The 18,440-nt window shown below is 45.5% G+C and overlaps 1 protein-coding gene and 1 long non-coding RNA gene across 2 annotated transcripts; one reads left to right on the top strand and one right to left on the bottom strand.

Annotated features, from left to right (window-relative positions):
* Window positions 1-358: 358 nt before the first annotated feature.
* On the top strand, window positions 359-4,942 carry LOC109783913 (mitochondrial import receptor subunit TOM40-1). The gene is made up of 11 exons (XM_020342497.4): window positions 359-675; window positions 1,675-1,756; window positions 1,844-1,943; window positions 2,029-2,124; window positions 2,202-2,252; window positions 2,391-2,456; window positions 3,186-3,287; window positions 3,800-3,868; window positions 3,950-4,033; window positions 4,307-4,402; window positions 4,513-4,942. Exons 1-11 carry the CDS (start codon window positions 459-461, stop codon window positions 4,567-4,569), a joined length of 1,020 nt encoding a protein of 339 aa, XP_020198086.1. The 5' UTR covers window positions 359-458; the 3' UTR covers window positions 4,570-4,942.
* Window positions 4,943-8,272: 3,330 nt separating this feature from the next.
* Window positions 8,273-9,345, bottom strand: LOC123493538 (uncharacterized). The gene is made up of 2 exons (XR_006662055.1): window positions 8,948-9,345; window positions 8,273-8,787 (listed from the first exon to the last, which is right to left on the bottom strand). It is a non-coding gene; the product is annotated as an uncharacterized lncRNA (long non-coding RNA).
* Between the last annotated feature and the right edge of the window lie 9,095 nt (window positions 9,346-18,440).

Genomic DNA, 18,440 nt, shown 5'->3' with positions numbered 1-18,440 from the left:
GGCGGGGAACAACAACAACCTTATAATGCATAAGAGGGAGAAACCCTAGCGGCGGGTCCTCTCCATCCTTTTGTGCTTCGACAATGGTTCGAGATGGAGAGGAACAACATCCTTAACAGAGAAGAGGGAAAAACCCTAGCCTTCCATAAGATTGTTACCATGATGAATGAATATATATAATCCCTGATTCTGATTCTTACCTTTTTAACAGTGGTGGGTCTTTTTTTTTGAGAGAGAAACTACCGGTCCGTCTTTGGGATCTCAGAAAAAAAAAACGCAGAAAAAAAGACACCTCCGAACAACTCAGGAGAGCCCGCCGATCTGCAGTACTAGTAGAAACCAAGAGCGAAGTCAGGTGGCCCCCCGAAACAGATCCACCTCCTCAGCGTCGCGTGGTGGGAAGACGAGAACCTCCCAAAGGCCAAAGCCCATAACCCCTAACCTAGGGTTTCGCCGCCATGGGATCCGCCGCCTCCGCCGCCTCCGCCGCCTCCGACGCAGCGCCGCCACCGCCTTCTCCAGCGCAACCACACGGGGCCGCGCCGCCGTATGGGGTTGGGCTCGCCGGCATCCTCCCTCAGAAGCCGGATGGGGATGATAAGAAGGAGGAGAAGGTGGACTACCTCAACCTCCCTTGCCCCGTGCCGTACGAGGAGATCCAGCGCGAGGCCCTCAGTTCGTCCCCTTCCCCTCTCTTTTTTTAGTTTTATTTATTTTAAACTACCATTGTGTGTTAATTGCTGCAGCATTGCTAAACTGCCAGTTGATGTATATGTGTGTGCTCTTGTGGTTGGTAATGAAGTTGTGCCATAATCCTTTCCTTGGTCGCGATTTGGTTGCTTGACGTGGATTATTATGAGGTTCCTGTAATCTGTAAATGTTTTTGTGATGTGCTGTTAGGGTCAAAAGCTACAGAGTAGCCAAGTTTAGTCCATGTGAGATTAGGAGAGCACCAAAGCACTACTTCGATGCAACAGTTGTATAGAAATATAAGATGTCGATGTTCTCCAGAACTTACACCAAAGTATACCACTTCTCTTGTAAAAGGATCCTTAAGCAGAGCAACCTTGTCATTTTTTCATATATCATACATAATTTAGAGTTAACAAAGGGATCATACGGTGCTTAACATGGTCTTTTTACTGTACTTCTCTAGATATTATTATTAGGTAGTGGAACAGTGTTATGATTTAGGAAATGAACCAATATCTCAATCATTCATGCCTCCACTATCCACAATTTATTCCTTTTGTTAAGACGCTTTGCACATGGACATCGTCTGTCTCAGACTTTCAACTTTGACAGATAGTTTTTAGGACAGGTTGGTAAAAAACTGCAAATGGTGAGATTATGAAAATATTTCTGTGAGAAATCTAGTAATAATACAGCTGTGAACAAATTCAATACCGTAAGATTTCCAATCCTCAGTTACACCTTACTAATTGACAAGAGAGATGCATTTGATGTGACATTATGGTCACCGTGGGCTTTATTTAGGCCTTCATAATTCATTGAATATTTACATAACTAAATATGCAATTTTAAACTTGGAAGGGAATTTAATTGTTTGCTTTGCTCATTTGGTGTTTACCTACCTGGCTACCTGCTTGCTCTATATGCAGTTTGGCTCTTGAGCTTTCTTTCATGGGATTTACTGACATGCTCAATTTGCAGTGTCTCTGAAGCCTGAACTTTTTGAAGGTTTGAGGTTTGACTTCACAAAGATGTTAACCCAGAAGTTCGCTCTTAGCCATAGGTGAGACAAAATGCAAAATGTTGGTGATACTTCTTTTTTGTCTTATTTATGATGTATGCCGACAACTTATTACTGACATCTTAACAGTGTCCTTATGGGCTCCCTGGAAGTTCCGTCTCAGTCAGCTGATGTTATAAAAGTCCCAACATCACAGTATGAATTTGGTGCCAATTTTTTAGATCCAAAGGTTTGTTCTCTTCACATTTGATATAATTCTGTGGCATCTTGTATTTATGAACTCTGTTTTTAACTGTGTATGGAATTTTCCTTAGTTAATGCTTATCGGAAGGTTGATGACTGATGGAAGGCTGAATGCTCGTGTGAAATGTGATCTGACAGAGAATCTCGCGCTGAAAATAAATGCACAGGTAGTTGAATTTGATATTTTTTTGTTTGGTGACTTCTATTGTACTCTTTTTTTTGCTGATGGTTTCCTGTTTTCCAGCTTACTAGTGAGCCTCATTACTCTCAAGGGATGTTCAACTTTGACTACAAGGTAAGCTATATCTGTGTTCCAAGCATATCTGTTCAGCTACATTAGCTGTCAGTTACTTATAACCATGCTTAATTTTTCTCTTAGTGTGTGCTTCTACCCAACTACTACCTTCTGTTAACATTTTACACATTTATATAGGGCACAGACTATCGAGCACAGTTTCAAATTGGAAACAATGCGTTCTATGGGGCAAATTATATCCAGGTAAAGATCATTATTTCCTAGTTTCGTCGTCATACTCTACCTGCATCACAGCTGTATTATTCAGGCTTCTCTGTAGTTGTCTATTTGTTCCTTGACTGCTTAAATTCTGCACAGGAGTTCAGGAATTCCTGTTAATGTGTTTATATTCAGTTTTTGCCCTTTGCTGTCTTTTGAGCTTCTTTTATATCATGTTCCCTGACCACGTGCTATCTGGTTAATGTTGTGGCTATGCTTAAGGCCCAGCATATTTTGCAGTTGTGGTTCTGTTGAACCTTGAACTTGTTTAATGTTTTGACTTGAAACAAACTACACTTTTGCATAACAGGCTATAGAATATTGCAGTATTAAGTTTGTTTATACAATTTAAAAATTACTTGGCCACTGTAAGATTTATGCATTTTGTTGCTATCTGATATCTGATGGAAATACATCAATAGTTTGTACAAGTGATGTTTACAGTTTCAGCGTTTCACTGTAAGATTTGTGCATTTTGTTACTTTCTGTTAGGATCACAGCAATAATTTGTAGCAGTGATGTTTACATTTTTCAATGGACTCAACTTATGCTTAGAATCAGCTCAAAGCTTTGTTAGTGGCATACATATTTTACATTAATTACTAAATAACCTTGCTGCACATATGAGAGTTGGTTTGTGATGAAGTGGGCAAATACATGTTTTTTATCTACTCTTTGTGTTGACAACGGGATACCAATTTTTTGGTGTTCCAGAGTGTTACGCCAAATTTGTCGATGGGAACAGAGATATTCTGGCTTGGTCAGCAAAGGAAGTCAGGAATTGGATTTAATTCTCGCTACAATACAGATAAGATGGTAAGGAACTTCATAAGTCTTTGCTGTTTGTATGGCATGTAGGTTGAACTTCCGCATGTGACATACTTAAGTTTGCAAGCCCATCCATTTATTGTTGGTATAGAGGATTAATTTGGGGAGGGATTTGAAAACCCCTCACTTTTTTGTTTGGCTTTGACAAAAAAAATGCCATTCCTTTATGTCGCTTGCATGTGGGGTCTGGGGCCACCTGTCAATGACACAAGGTGTGGCTTTTGCGTCAAAGCACAAAGAAAAATGTCCCAGTTTGTCAAATTTTCAGTTCAGATTGTGGTTTAATAGTCTATGTTTAAGGGAAATTAAGACAGGCTATCCCGTTGCACATCTTACCGTATCGAGAAGAAGAGAGCAGAGTTTTTTCCTTAATCAATCACTATTTGCTCACATGACTTGAATATTCACTCATGCTACGTGTAGAGAATGCAAGCTGATACATAGCAAATGAAGCTACTATAGGACTGCAGGCTGAACACTATCTTTTACGACCATTGCAGGTGGGTACTCTACAGGTTGCTAGCACTGGTATTGTTGCGTTAAGTTATGTCCAGAAAGTTTCTGAAAAGGTTAGACACTACTATTATGAACATGAATTATCTGCATGCTATTTTAACCAGGCTCTAACTTGTAAGTATACCGAAGTGCAGGTATCTCTTGCTACTGACTTTATGTATAACCACATGTCCAGAGATGTGACTTCCAGCGTTGGTTACGATTATATCCTTAGGCAGGTCAGTGTCCCTTACAACACATTTGGGTATTTGACATTCTATATTACCACCTCTGTCCCTAAATATAGGACCTTTTTCAGTTCAAATCAAACTGCAAAAACGTCTTGCGTTAATTAGCCTTAACTGGGTTCTTTATCTGAATGGTCTTGTTGCTGCCAATGGATATATATGTACCGACAGTATAAAACCATGTACTCTCACCGGTGTGCTGCCTTTTTTTTCTTCTGAAATTTCTTTTTGTTAGCTTAAGTTTCTTATTGCATTCCATTACAGTGCCGTCTAAGGGGCAAAGTTGACTCAAATGGTGTCGTTGCTGCATACTTGGAGGAGAGATTGAACATGGGTGTCAACTTTCTTCTGTCTGCAGAGGTATGAGCTGTAGTATGCCGTTTCTGATAAAAATGTTTCCTTCCTCCCAGCAATGAATGTCCTAATATTTTTTGGATTACCATCTTCTGAGCTTGTGTTTTGTGAAACAGATTGACCATCCAAAGAAGAACTACAAGTTTGGTTTTGGAATGACTGTAGGAGAGTAGATATGCTCACAGCAACTACTGTGAGAGGACTACAGATGTCTCCTCAGTTCGTTATAAGTGCAGGTTTACCATATGGTCTCGGTTCAAGTGTTCGGGACCTACAGATTCGCTCCTCAAGCGTTGCAGGCTTTTTCGGTGTACTTGCGGTTGTCTCATTTCAGCTGCTTTAGATAGCATGGGCATTTGGGCGTCCATGATTCTTTGTTTATCTAAAACAAGCTGAAACGTTGTTGTAATAATGTTCACTTGGTTGTTGGAGATTTTTGACCCTTAGGTTCCCAGCAATAGGCTTCTGTGAAATGACCGTACTCCACAAGCTACAGATTATACATTGAGAATTCATGTGCATTCTCATATCAGTTATATGTTCTTACATGTGGGGCCACCAAGTCTTTTCTGCTCGAATTGTTCTCTCATAGGAGTAGTTGCATTCTTTAGGTGCCTGGCCGATCTGGATTCTGACAACTGACACAAATGAGCCCCCGTTTGCATCTCAAAGAGTGCATCATGTATCTACCTGCGCCACCCTTTATCACCACACTTCTTGCTCTTGCACTTGCTTGATTTCTCCATTGGATGTCGGGTTGAGAGCGTTTTCCCTTAAGAGACGTTCGATCGCCTTGCTAATGCTAGGAAACAAGTTTCAAGTTTGTGAGAAGATCATTTTTTTTAATGTTGGCAGTTAACTGCCAAATTCATTGATCAGTAGGGGGGCGAAGTACAAAGACAAGCCCAAGAGCATGGAGCAGAAAGGAAAGAAAAGAAGAAGAAAACTAGAAGCTGCCTCTACACAGCCTGGGTCAAAAGGAATGCCCGCTCCGGCCATGTTCTACGATCATGTGAACAAGGGCCGCTTTCCGTGAAACCTCCTTTTGGAATAGACGCCTGTTCCTTTCGCGCCACAGCTCCCAGGCGATTTTATGAAAAAGGGTTTCCCCGCTTTGTATTACAAAGCAACCATCCGATATAACCAATGATAGGTGCTGGGGCCGAAGCAGCACAATCACGCCCAAAAAGAAAGAAAGAGAAAAAAAACAAATGCCGATAACGGCGGATCGACAAAAACGACGAAGCCTCGCGACCGCTGCGTCCACCGGAAATCGCCCCCAGCTCCGAGACTCCGAAGCGCCGGTACCCATCAACACCTCCAAGAAGGGACGCGACGATGATGACGCTGCTGCCAAGGGTTTCCCCCGGTACGCGGTGAGGAGAGAGGAAGGGTAGCCCCGACGCCCTCCAGGAAGGTCCGGTGGTACCCTAAGGCGCTACCGCGTCGGTGTCGGCCAAGCCAACAGGGATTTCTTCCGATCCCATCCTCCACCTCAGGCACTCCGGAGCTCGCCACCAAACCGACCACCACCATGCGCCAACACGGACACGACGCTTCCCACGCTGTCTCACCACAGCACCGCGAAGATGGCCTGCACAACGAAGAAGGGGAGCCGGGACTAGGGCAGCAGCACCGTCAGCATACTCCGGACAGCTCCCGCCTTCGCGCCGCAGCTGGCACGCCGTCGGTGTCGCTGCCCCCCGTCCGAGCCGCTCCTCCTCCTCACCACACAGACGACGACGAAGCCACGCCGGGGGCCGGCCCGCAAGGACCCAGATGGGGCCCGCGGGCCCTGATCTAGGCCGGGGGTGCGCCACCGGCCAACCTGCGCCACCACGCCGTCTCGCCGCCAAGGAGCCGCACCACCACCGCGCGTGCCGCCGGCCACCGCAGCCGGGACGCCGGGACGCCGGGCCGTCATCAAGCCGAGGAGCACCGCCGCCGCCCCCATGCCCCGGGCAGGGAGCCACGTGCGCGGGGACAGGCAGGCCCCGCCGCCGCCAACACCACCCGGCCAGTGCGGGGGGCGCCCGCCGGCGGCGGCAGGGAGGGAAGGAGAAACGGGGGCGGTCGAAGGGGGGGCGGGGCTCGCGCCGCCCCGGCCACCTCCCAGGGAAGCGGCACGGGGCGGATCCGGGGGAAGGGAGAGGGGGGCGGGGACGGCCGGCGGGGCGGCGAGGCCTAGGAAGGCCGGCAGCGGCGGGGGAGGGAGGGAGGAACCCTAGAGCGGGGGGATCCCTAGCTCCCAGGCGATCAAAGTGGAGAAGCGACAGAGTACCCTTCTTTCGCTCATCCGTAGCACGAAGGACGCAATTGGTCATCCAGTCTCTGAGGTTAGAGGATCCATCCCAAGTCGCTGGACTGATGGAAGTGCAGTTGGTGAGAAAATCATTAAGCTTGATGGCAAATACGACCCTGAGGTCTGACACTGACGATCTGGCCACAACAACCTCGCCTACAAGAACCACATGCCAAATTTGGCTAGTGTGTGTGACAACAACGTAATGTGCAGCACTCGCCACATCTGGGAACGCCGCTCACATGCATACCCGACAGAGGCGAAATCAGTTCCTCAAAATATGCATGATAACACCAGTGCTAGAGTAATGACAAAGACCTTCTCCACAGAGGGAAGGGCAGACAAACGTCGACGAAGAGGTCGTAGCACGAGGGGAGAAACAACCATAGAACTCTGCATCCTTGTCATCCATGAAGTCAACATCGGTCTCACACATTTTGAAGTAGCGTTTTTCGCAGAGGCGATATTTCTGTCGATCTAAGGTTGGTGCGTCGCCGCCGCAGCCGCTGGCCGTGTGACCTCCTCGTGAGGCTAGCTTGATGCCCTGACGAGGTCCCCCTCTTTAGGTTCCCGTCCCCTGACTAAGAAAGTCAGGGTTTCATGTCCTTCGGCAGCTACGCTGATCCTGAGTTCTCTTTGTGAATCATCGCTGCAAAGTTGTGATCTGCTGTCCTCCGGCGGCTACGCCGACTGAGAGTTTTTTCGGCGGTTTCGTCGATCACCGGATTCACGGCCTTCTCGTTGGAAGCTGTCCGATCATCATGAAAGTTTTAAGCTGGAATTGTAACGGGCTCGGAAACGCCGCAACAGTTCGGGCGTTGTTGGATGTCCAGCGAGCATCCAATCCAGACGTGATGTTTTTGTCGAAGACACACTTGGAAAGCTATCCGGCTGAATGTTTACGAAGGAGATTAGAAATGGATCACAAATTGGTGTGTGCGGGAGAAGGTCGGGTTGCACTTTCTTGATTTCTCCACTTGGATTAAAAATGAAAGAGGTGCATCATGGAACCACCTGCGCCCCCCCTTTATCACCACACTTCTTGCACTTGCTTGATCTCTCCATTTGGATGCCGGGTTGAGGGAGAGCTTTTTCCCTCAACAGACGTTCGATCGCCTTGCTAATGCTAGGAAACAAGTTTGTGAGAAATCCATTAAGCTTGATGGCAAATATGACCCCGAGGTCTGACACCAATGCTCTGGCCACAAAACCTCGCCGCCTACAAGAACCACAATGCCAATTTCTGACGTGTGGCAGCAACGTAACATGCAACACTCGCCACATCTGGAAAGGCGAACGATAGCCGCCGACGGACCGGCCGAAACTGCGTATCCGTTGGATTCGTCCAATAATACCCGTTAGATCTGTGTCCCCCACATCATCCTCTGCGCAAAAAAATGCTTCGTCATCATGTCTCCACCCACGTCTCGCGTCCCGTTGACCAATAGCTCGCGGCCATGTCAAGAGACCACACACATCGTCGCCTTGCCAGCCATCGGTGACACTCGCGGCCCCTGCGCTTGTCTCCCCCAGCCGCACGCACTCCCCGGCCATTCGCGCTCGTCCAAGAAGAGCGCCGCCGTCGCCACTAGCCCTGGCTTTGTTCGATGCAACACGGACCAAAGATTCGTCGCCGCCCCCAACATCATGTGGCCATTGTAGTGTCGCTGGGCATGGCCATGTCAACCTCGGTGGCTGGTTGTAGCATCTTGAGCTGCCCGTGGTAGCAACTCTGGGTGGCGCTCTATGGCCGTCCGACACTCATGCTGGTTCCAGCAAAAACATAAGCCCGTCGTAGCAAAATTTATTGCGGATGCAGCTCCGCCTCTCCGTCGCTCGGCTGGTTCCAGCAAAAATAGATGTCGGTCGTAGCAATTTTTGTCGTGGATGCAGCTCCGCCTCGCTGTCATCGTCGACGCCCGACCGGTTCCAGCAAAAATAGATGTTGCTCGTAGCAATTTTTGTTGTGGATGCAGCTCCGCCTCGCCGTCGTCGTGGGCGCTCGACTGGTTCCAGCAAAAGCACAGGCTGGTCGTAGCAATTTTTGTTGTCGATGCAGCTCCGCCTCGCCGTCGTCGCTGATGCTCGACTGGTTCCAGCAAAAGATATGTTAGACGTAGCATTTTTGTACGCCGATTGTAACATTTTTGCCGTGGTTTGCAGCTCCGCCGCGTCGACTCTCGCAGCCGACGCTTGACTGGCTCTAACAAAGAAATGGTGGTCGAAGCATTTTGGTGTGCCGGTCGTACCATCTTCGCCTCGTGGATGAAGCTTTGCAAGCGTGCCGCCGCTGGTTGTAGCAAACTTCCACATCGCATCCTTGGTAGGAAAAAATCCCCCGTGGATGCATTTAGCCGCTGCCCCATGGTCGCAGCTTCACGTGCGAGCTCACAACATGGCCGGCCGCGTCGCAGCTTGCGGTCCTCGCAGTTCCGGCAAGTGCGGGAGCCACATGAAGCACATGGCGGCCGCCCCCATCGCAAAGACGATAGCAGCCGAGCGCATGGGTGTGTGTGGTCACGGCGGGCACCAATAGCGGCGCGTGGCGGCGTATGTGCCACGATGGGTACCAACAGCAGCACACATACATTTGTGGTGAAGGGAAAGGAGGATCGGAGGGGAAGATAACAGAGGAGCTACAAGAATTCATCAGGATGGGGGCGAACGAATGGTCGAGAAGAGTTGGGAAGAGGAAGGAGATAAGGATGGCGCATGGGACCAATAGGATGCATGGGCAAGGCGCGGGCCCAGTGCGTACACCCGTCTCGCGCGTGGTTTGTTTTGTGGAGCTTTTAAGCAAGCGTGTCGTGCAAGCCGACCGAAAGTTCGGCCGGCGCCGAACACAAATGATTCCCATCTGGAAACACCTAGCTAGGGATAGAGGCGAAATTAGTTCCCCAAAACATGCATGATAACACCAGTGCTAGAGTAATGACAAAGGCCTTGTCCACAGAGGTAAAGGTAGACAAACACCGACGAAGAGGTCGTACCACGAGGGGAGAAACAACCGTAGAACTCTGCATCCCCGTCATCCATGAAGTCAACATCGATCTCAGACAAGCCGACACAAGAGAGAGCCTTCTCAATGCAACCTTCACACGGTTGAGAAGGCTCCTAGCATGTAGCAGCCAACCATGCAAAGAATCAACCACTCCACATGGAGGTTGGACCGCGTCCACCATCCGAAAGAAGCCAAGCCTTGTAGCCTGCACAGTGGAGATGGACTTAGGCACCACCTCGGCCGAGGTTGTAGAACCAACATAAGCAAAAACAACAAATGCCCGGGACTCACGACGGCTCTTATTGTGAGAGGGGGGGGGGGAGAGCGTGGCGTTAGACTCGGTGAAAGTTCATTTATCTCTAAATGATATTTTGGTGCGATGATAATGTGGTTAGTGAAACTAATGACATTTGTTAAGGTTTATCTGAGGCCATTGGTTCCTCGGAGATTTATTGTGGAGGTGGTTGCGCACCCCCCCAACACACACTTCAAAAGGGCTGTCATCCAACCCACACCTTGTTACTCTTGGTGATTTATTGAGGAGATGGTTGACCATACCAAAACGATTTGTGTTCCTTGCTCGATTTCCACATCAACACTTGTTACTCTTAGAGGTTGAGCTCTTAGGAATTTAGAGGTTCCCTTGGAAGCTTCCTTGTGTGCGGTGTGCTTCAGAGACATTTGAAAAGGTGTTGTGGTCGCCTTGAAGACCAAACCTGAATGATTCGAGGCTCATCCGTTGGGGTGGCTTGGAAGGAGAATACGGTGAACCACTTGGTGGCATTCCGGAGCTTTGGCTTCGGCGCCGCTCCAACGTAGATTAGCACTTCCCAAGGAGTGTTAACTTCAGGATAAAATCCGCGTCCCCGACTCACTTGTGGTTAATCCTTCCCGTATTTTTACTTGCCTTGTATGCTTGTTGCCTTGCTAACTAGTTTATTTCCTTGCATATATTGCTTTGAGCTTGTTTGCCATATAGGTTGTTTTGCCTAGTTGCATATCTAGAGAACCTATTTTATCTGCAATTGCCTAAAATAGGAAGATAACCTTAAATTTTGTAGTATCCTATTCACCCCCTTTAGTCGACTGCATCGGTCCTTTAAGTTGGTATCAGAACGACGACTCTTTATGAGGGCTTAACCACCTAAAGAGAATATGGCCAATACCGGGGAGGAGGATTTGGGACAACACGCAAACACAGGTTCCCTTGAGGTACCATCCAAGGATCCCACCGTCGCACAAAATCGTTGCTCTTGCACCCACCGCTGCCTTGACATTTGCGCAATTCACTTCCTTAATGATGGAATTTAAATCCGCTTCCATAAAGGAGATTCACACCATTGTCAAAGAAGAGTTGGATACAAGATTTAAAGGCTCCACTTTCGCATCATCCTCATTTACTCCAAAAAAACACATGATGTGGAAGGTTCAAGAGAAATTCTTAACCGCCCAAACCTCCTACTGCACCTCTCTACAATGTCGCAGAACCCCACTACCGTCCACAATCAACCCCACATCCACATATTAACTGAGGTTGGGGTCAACGAGGACCCAATCTAGCGTGATGTCTAAATGCGCAAAGAGGGCCCGTTGCACCGGTCCTAGCGTGCCTGCTTGACTGCCTCCTTGTGGGCGGCTGTCATGTTGCGCGAGGAGGAGTCACGATCGCTGCCACGTGCAAGGTAGTGGAGGAGGTGGCCGCGCACACTGGCGATCGGGCTGGGTGCCTCCTCCATTTTCATTGCGCACCATTGGCTCCTGGACCGACGGGGAGGTGATGGAAGCATCGACTCCTTGCCACACCGGAATCTGCACGACTGAGACGCCTATTGGAAGAACTGTCCGTCCGTACTGCGCGGAGGCAATAGGGGCACCTCCTTGACCTTCTCCTTCACGCAACGTCCGATTTGGACGCCACGGAAGCGCTGCACCTACGACGAGGGTGCCTCCTCCTTGATGGAGAGGTTGCGTGGTGGTAAGGGAGGCATCAGGCCGCGGTCGTGGCGCGACCGCTCGATCAAGAGGGCCATCTGCACCGTGAATTACTCATCCATGCGTGTGGCCTTGCTACTTCTTGAGCTTGCGTTGGTTTTTCCGTTGAAAAGGAAAAGGTGATGCAGCACAGTAGAGATAAGTATTTCTCTCAGTTAAGAACCAAGGTATCAATCCAGTAGGAGAAGAACGTGCAAATCACCAATACCTGCACAAACAATCAAACACTTGCACCCAACGCGATAAAGGGGTTGTCAATCTCTTCACGGTCACTTGCAAATGTGAGATCTGATGGAGATAGATAAATAAAAGATAAAATATTTTTGGGTTTTTTGGTTTATAGATCTGAAAAATAAAAGATTGCAAAATAGTAGATCGGAAACTAATATGATGGAAAATAGACCCGGGGGCCAAAGGTTTCACTAGAGGCTTCTCTCATGAAGGCAAATAATACGATGGGTGAACAAATTACTATCGAGCAATTGATAGAAAAGCGCAAAGTTATGACGATATCCAGGGCATTGATTATGCAATATAGGCATCACGGCCGTGTCAAGTAGACCGACTCCTGTCTGCATCTACTACTATTACTCCACACATCGACCCGCTATCCAGCATGCATCTAGAGTATTAAGTTCATAAAGAACGGAGTAACGCCTTAAGTAAGATGACATGATGTAGAGGAATAAACTCATGCAATATGATATAAACCCCATCTATTAGTCATCGAAACAAAGTACTACACGCATGCTCCTAGGGGGATAGATTGGTAGGAAAAGACCATCGCTCGTCCCCGACCGCCACTCATAAGGAAGACAATCAGTAAATGAATCATGCTCTGACTTTATTACATAACGGTTCACCATACGTGCATGCTACGGGAATCACCAACTTTAACACAAGTATTTCTACAATCCACAATTATTCACTAGCATGACTCTAATATCACCATCCTCATATCTCAAAACAATCATAAGGAATCAAACTTCTCATAGCATTCAATGCACTTTATATGAAAGTTTTTATTATATCCCTCTTGGATGCCCATCATATTAGGACTAAATTCATAACCAAAGCAAATTACCATGCTGTTTAGAGAGACTCTCAAAATAATATAAGTGAAGCATGAGAGTTCAACAATTTCTATAAAATAAAACCACCGCCGTGCTCTAAAAAGATATAAGTGAAGCACTAGAGCAAAATTGCCTAGCTCAAAAGATATATAAGTGAAGCACATAGAGTATTCTAATAAATCACGATCCATGTGTGTCCCTCTCAAAAGGTGTGTACAACAAGGATGATTGTGGAAAACTAAAAAGTAAATACTCATATCATACAAGACGCTCCAAGCAAAACACATATCATGTGGTGAATAAAAATATAGCCTCAAGTAAAGTTACCGATAGACGAAGACGAAAGAGGGGATGCCTTCCGGGGCATCCCCAAGCTTAGGCTCTTGGTTGTCCTTGAATATTACCTTGGGGTGACTTGGGCATCCCCAAGCTTAGGCTATTGCCACTCCTTATTCCATAGTCGATCAAATCCTTACTCAAAACTTGAAAACTTCACAACACAAAACTCAATAGAAAATCTCATAAGACCCGTTAGTATAAGAAAATAAATCACCACTTTTGGTACTGTTGTGAACTCATTCTTTATTTATATTGGTGTAATATCTACTGTATTCCAACTTCTCCATGGTTCATACCCCCCGATACTACCCATAGATTCATCAAAAAAAGCAAACAACACATATAAAACAGAATCTGTCAAAAACAGAACAGTGTGTAGCAATCTGAATACTTCGAATACTTATGTAACTCAAAAAATTCTGAAAAAATAGGAAAACAGAGGAATTTTTTATATAAATCTTGTGTAAAAAAATCAGAATTTTATCACGCTTCTGTGATTTTTAAAACTTCTGGGACTGGGCGCAAAAGTTTCTGTTTTTCAGCAAGATCAAATCAACTATCACCATAAGCCATCCCAAAAGTCTAACTTGGCACAAAAACTAATTAAAACACAAAAACATATCTAACTAGTGGCTAAATGAATTATTTATTGAAAAACAGAACAAAAAAAGCAAGAACAAAAAAATTGGGTTGCCTCCCAACAAGCGCTATTGTTTAACACCCTTAGCTAGGCATAAAAACATAGATATAGGTATTGTCATGTTTGGTATGCAATTCCTCGATTGCACACTTATAATCCTTAGGAGATTCTTTGGTCTTATCAATGATCAAACCCCTAGGCAAGAAATCAAGAAATTCGCTCGTGGCAATTGGTTCCTTAATAATATCGAAAAGGTTAGAGTGAACACTTATTGTTTTGAGGTCTTCGTTACCTTTACTAGAAGATTCACCCTTATTCTTAGGAACATAAACAAACTTTGTAGCCTTAGTAGGAGGAAAATCTTGAGTTGTTTTAAAGGAGGAAAAGGCGGAACCCAAGTTGGTAATAATATCTTCTAGTTTGCCAATTCTAGTAGAATCTCTATCTATCTCTTCATTAACTATGGGTTCCTTTTCCCTAAGATTCTTTAAAGTAACTCCTACCTTAGATCCATATTGAGTAATATGATTATGAATCTTTTTATCCAAATTTTCAATCAATTCTACGGTAGCAATTTTGTTCTCAATAATATCAAGCCTTTGCATCACATGCTCCAAGGTTAAAACAATTCCATTGATCATAAGAGGTGGTGGGCCTAACAAATCTATCATAGCATTATAAGAATCAAAACTATGTCTCCCCAAGGAATTTCCCCCGGTAATGGTATCTAGAACATATCTATTCCAAGGAGTAATGCCCACATAAAAATTGCGAAGGAGAACGGCAGTAGATTGCTTTCGAGTAGATCTATTCTGAGCATTGCAAATTCTATACCAAGCATCCTTTAAATTTTCTCCCTCCCTTTGCTTAAAATTAAGGACCTCATTATCGGAGTGCTAACAATGATGGAAGGACTAGCCATGAAAGCAAGACAAGCGATCTAACACATGGGCAAACAAAAATCAAACGGAGAGACGAACGGAAGAAGGGCGAATAAAAAGGCAAATCTTTTCAAAAATCGTTTTAGAAGTGGGGGAGAGGAAAATGAGAGGCGAATGGCGAATAATGTACTGCAAGAGATGAGAGTTTTATGATGTGTACTTGGTAGGCTTGATGTAGATCTCCCCGGCAAGGTTACCAAAAATTGGGAAGTTGACAGGAGACTAATCTTGACTTGGCGTAGATCTCCCCGGCAACGGCGCCAGAAATTCTTCCTGCTACTTCTTGAGCTTGCGTTGGTTTTTCCCTTGAAGAGGAAAGGGTGATGCAACACAGTAGAGATAAGTATTTCCCTCAGTTAAGAACCAAGGTATCAATCCAGTAGGAGAAGAACGCGCAAATCACCAATACCTGCACAAACAATCAAACACTTGCACCCAACGCGATAAAGGGGTTGTCAATCCCTTCACGGTCACTTGCAAAGGTGAGATCTGATAGAGATAGATAAATAAAAGATATAATATTTTTGGGTTTTTTGGTTTATAGATCTGAAAATAAAAGATTGCAAAATAGTAGATCAGAAACTAATATGATGGAAAATAGACCCGTGGGCCATAGGTTTCACGAGAGGCTTCTCTCATGAAGGCAAATAATACGGTGGGTGAACAAATTACTATCGAGCAATTGATAGAAAAGCGCAAAGTTATGACGATATCCAAGGCAATGATTATGCAATATAGGCATCACGTCCGTGTTAAGTAGACCGACTCCTGCCTGCATCTACTACTATTACTCCGCACATCGACCGCTATCCAGCATGCATCTAGAGTATTAAGTTCATAAAGAATGGAGTAACGCCTTAAGTAAGATGACATTATGTAGAGGAATAAACTCATGCAATATGATATAAACCCCATCTTTTTATCCTCGATGGCAAAAACTCAATACGTGTCTCGCTACCCCTACTTTGTCACTGGGTGAAATCACACAAGATTGAACCCAAAGCTAAGCACCTCTCCCGCTGCAAGAAAAACCAATCTAGTTGGCCAAACCAAACCGGTAATTCGAAGAGAAATACAAAGGTACCAAATCATGCATATAAGAATTCAGAGAAGATTCAAATAATATTCATAGATAGGCTGATCATGACTCCACAATTCATCGGATCTCGACAAACACACTACAAAAGAAGATTATATCGGATAGATCTCCAAGAACATCGAGGAGAACATGGTATTGAGAATCAAAGAGAGAGAAGAAGACATCTAGCTACTAGCTATGGACCCGTAGGTCTGTGGTAAACTACGCACGCTTCATCCAAAGGGCAACAGAGTTGATGTAGATGCCCTCCGTGATCGAACCCCCCTCCGGCAGGGAGCCGGAAAAGGCCCCAAGATGGGATCTCACGGGAACAGAAGGTTGCGGCAGTGGAAAAATGTTTTCATGGATGCCTCTCGTGTTTCCAGGATATTTGTGAATATATAGGAGGAAGAGCTAGGTCAGGGGGGTCACAAGGGGCCCACAAGGTAGGGGGCGCGCCCTCCACCCTTGCCGCCGCCTGATACGTCTCCAACGTATCTATAATTTATGAAGTATTCATGCTATTATATTATCTGTTTTGGATGTTTATGGGCTTTACTAAACACTTTTATATTATTTTTGGGACTAACCTATTAACCGGAGGCCCAACCCAAATTGTTGTTTTCTTGCCTATTTCAGTGTTTCGAAGAAAAGGAATATCAAACGGAGTCCAAACGGCATGAAACCTTCGGGAGAGTTATTTTTGGAACAGAAGCAATCCAGGAGACTTGGAGTAGACGTCAGGGAAGCTTCGAGGTGACCACGAGGCAGGGAGGCGCGCCTGCCCCCCTGGGTGCCCCACCCTCGTGGCTCCCCTGACCGACTTCTTTTGCCTATATATATCCATATACCCTAAAAACATCGGAGGACAGAATAGATCGGGAGTTCCGCCGCCGCAAGCCTCTGTAGCCACCAAAAACCAATCGGGACCCTGTTCCGGCACCCTGCCGGAGGGGGGATCCCTCACCGGTGGCCATCTTCATCATCCCGGCGCTCTCCATGATGAGGAGGGAGTAGTTCACCCTCGGGGCTGAGGGTATGTACCAGTAGCTATGTGTTTGATCTCTCTCTCTCTCTCTCTCTCTCTCTCTCTCTCTCTCTCTCTCTCTTGTTCTTGAGATGGTACGATCTTGATGTATCGTGAGCTTTGCTATTATTGTTGGATCTTATGATGTTTCTCCCCCTCTACTCTCTTGTAATGGATTGAGTTTTCCCTTTGAAGTTACCTTATCGGATTGAGTCTTTAAGGATTTGAGAACACTTGATGTATGTCTTGCATGTGCTTATCTGTGGTGACAATGGGATATCACGTGATTCACTTGATGTATGTTTTGGTGATCAACTTGCGGGTTCAGTGACCTTGTGAACTTATGCATAGGGGTTGGCACACGTTTTCGTCTTGACTCTCCGGTAGAAACTTTGGGGCACTCTTTGAATTACTTTGTGTTGGTTTGAATAGATGAATCTGAGATTGTGTGATGCATATCGTATAATCATACCCACGGATACTTGAGGTGACATTGGAGTATCTAGGTGACATTAGGGTTTTGGTTGATTTGTGTCTTATGGTGTTATTCTAGTACGAACTCTATGATAGATCGAACGGAAAGAATGGCTTCATGTTATTTTACTACGGACTCTTGAATAGATTGATCACAAAGAATAACTTTGAGGTGGTTTCGTACCCTACCATAATCTCTTCGTTTGTTCTCCGCTATTAGTGACTTTGGAGTGACTCTTTGTTGCATGTTGAGGGATAGTTAAATGATCCAATTATGTTATTATTGTTGAGAGAACTTGCACTAGTGAAAGTATGAACCCTAGGCCTTGTTTCCTAGCATTGCAATACCGTTTACGCTCACTTTTATCGCTTGCTACCTTCCTGTTTTTATATTTTTAGATTACAAATACTCATATCTATCATCCATATTGCACTCGTATCACCATCTCTTCGCCGAACTAGTGCACCTATACAATTTACCATTGTATTGGGTGTGTTGGGGACACAAGAGACTCTTTGTTATTTGGTTGCAGGGTTGTTTGAGAGAGACCATCTTCATCCTACGCCTCCCACGGATTGATAAACCTTAGGTCATCCACTTGAGGGAAATTTGCTACTGTCCTACAATCCTCTGCACTGGGAGGCCCAACAACGTCTACAAGAAGAAGGTTGCGTAGTAGACATCAAGCTCTTTTCTGGCGCCGTTGCCGGGGAGGTGAGTGCTTGAAGGTATATCTTTAGATCTTGCAATCAAATCTTTTAGTTTCTTGTTTTATCACTAGTTTAGTTTATAGAAGAAAACTACAAAAAATGGAATTAAGGTTGCCTCATATGCTTCATCTTTTTAATTTCTTTCGTGAAAATGATGGGAAGGAAAATTGTGCTCAAGTACTAGAAGAGGAATTACATAGAATGCTTGGGATAAAATATGTGAATGATGAGCATGATTGCAATGTTGTTAGTATGAATTCCTTGAATACCCATGATGTTAATGATATGCAAAGCCACAAGCTTGGGGAAGCTATGTTTGATGAAGATGATATTTTTTGTCCCCCAAGTTTTGATGAGCAAATTTATGATGAAAGCATGCCTCCTATTTATGATGATCATATTGATGAAAGTGGGTTTGGAAGAGTGTCAACTTTAGGAAGTAATGATCCCACTATTTTCCAGGGTG

This window comes from Aegilops tauschii, chromosome 4 (genome assembly GCF_002575655.3).
Source record: "Aegilops tauschii subsp. strangulata cultivar AL8/78 chromosome 4, Aet v6.0, whole genome shotgun sequence".
Classification (NCBI taxonomy): domain Eukaryota; kingdom Viridiplantae; phylum Streptophyta; class Magnoliopsida; order Poales; family Poaceae; genus Aegilops; species Aegilops tauschii.
The sequence above is the reverse complement of the archived record's forward strand: the minus strand, read 5'-3'. Positions and strand labels throughout refer to the sequence as shown.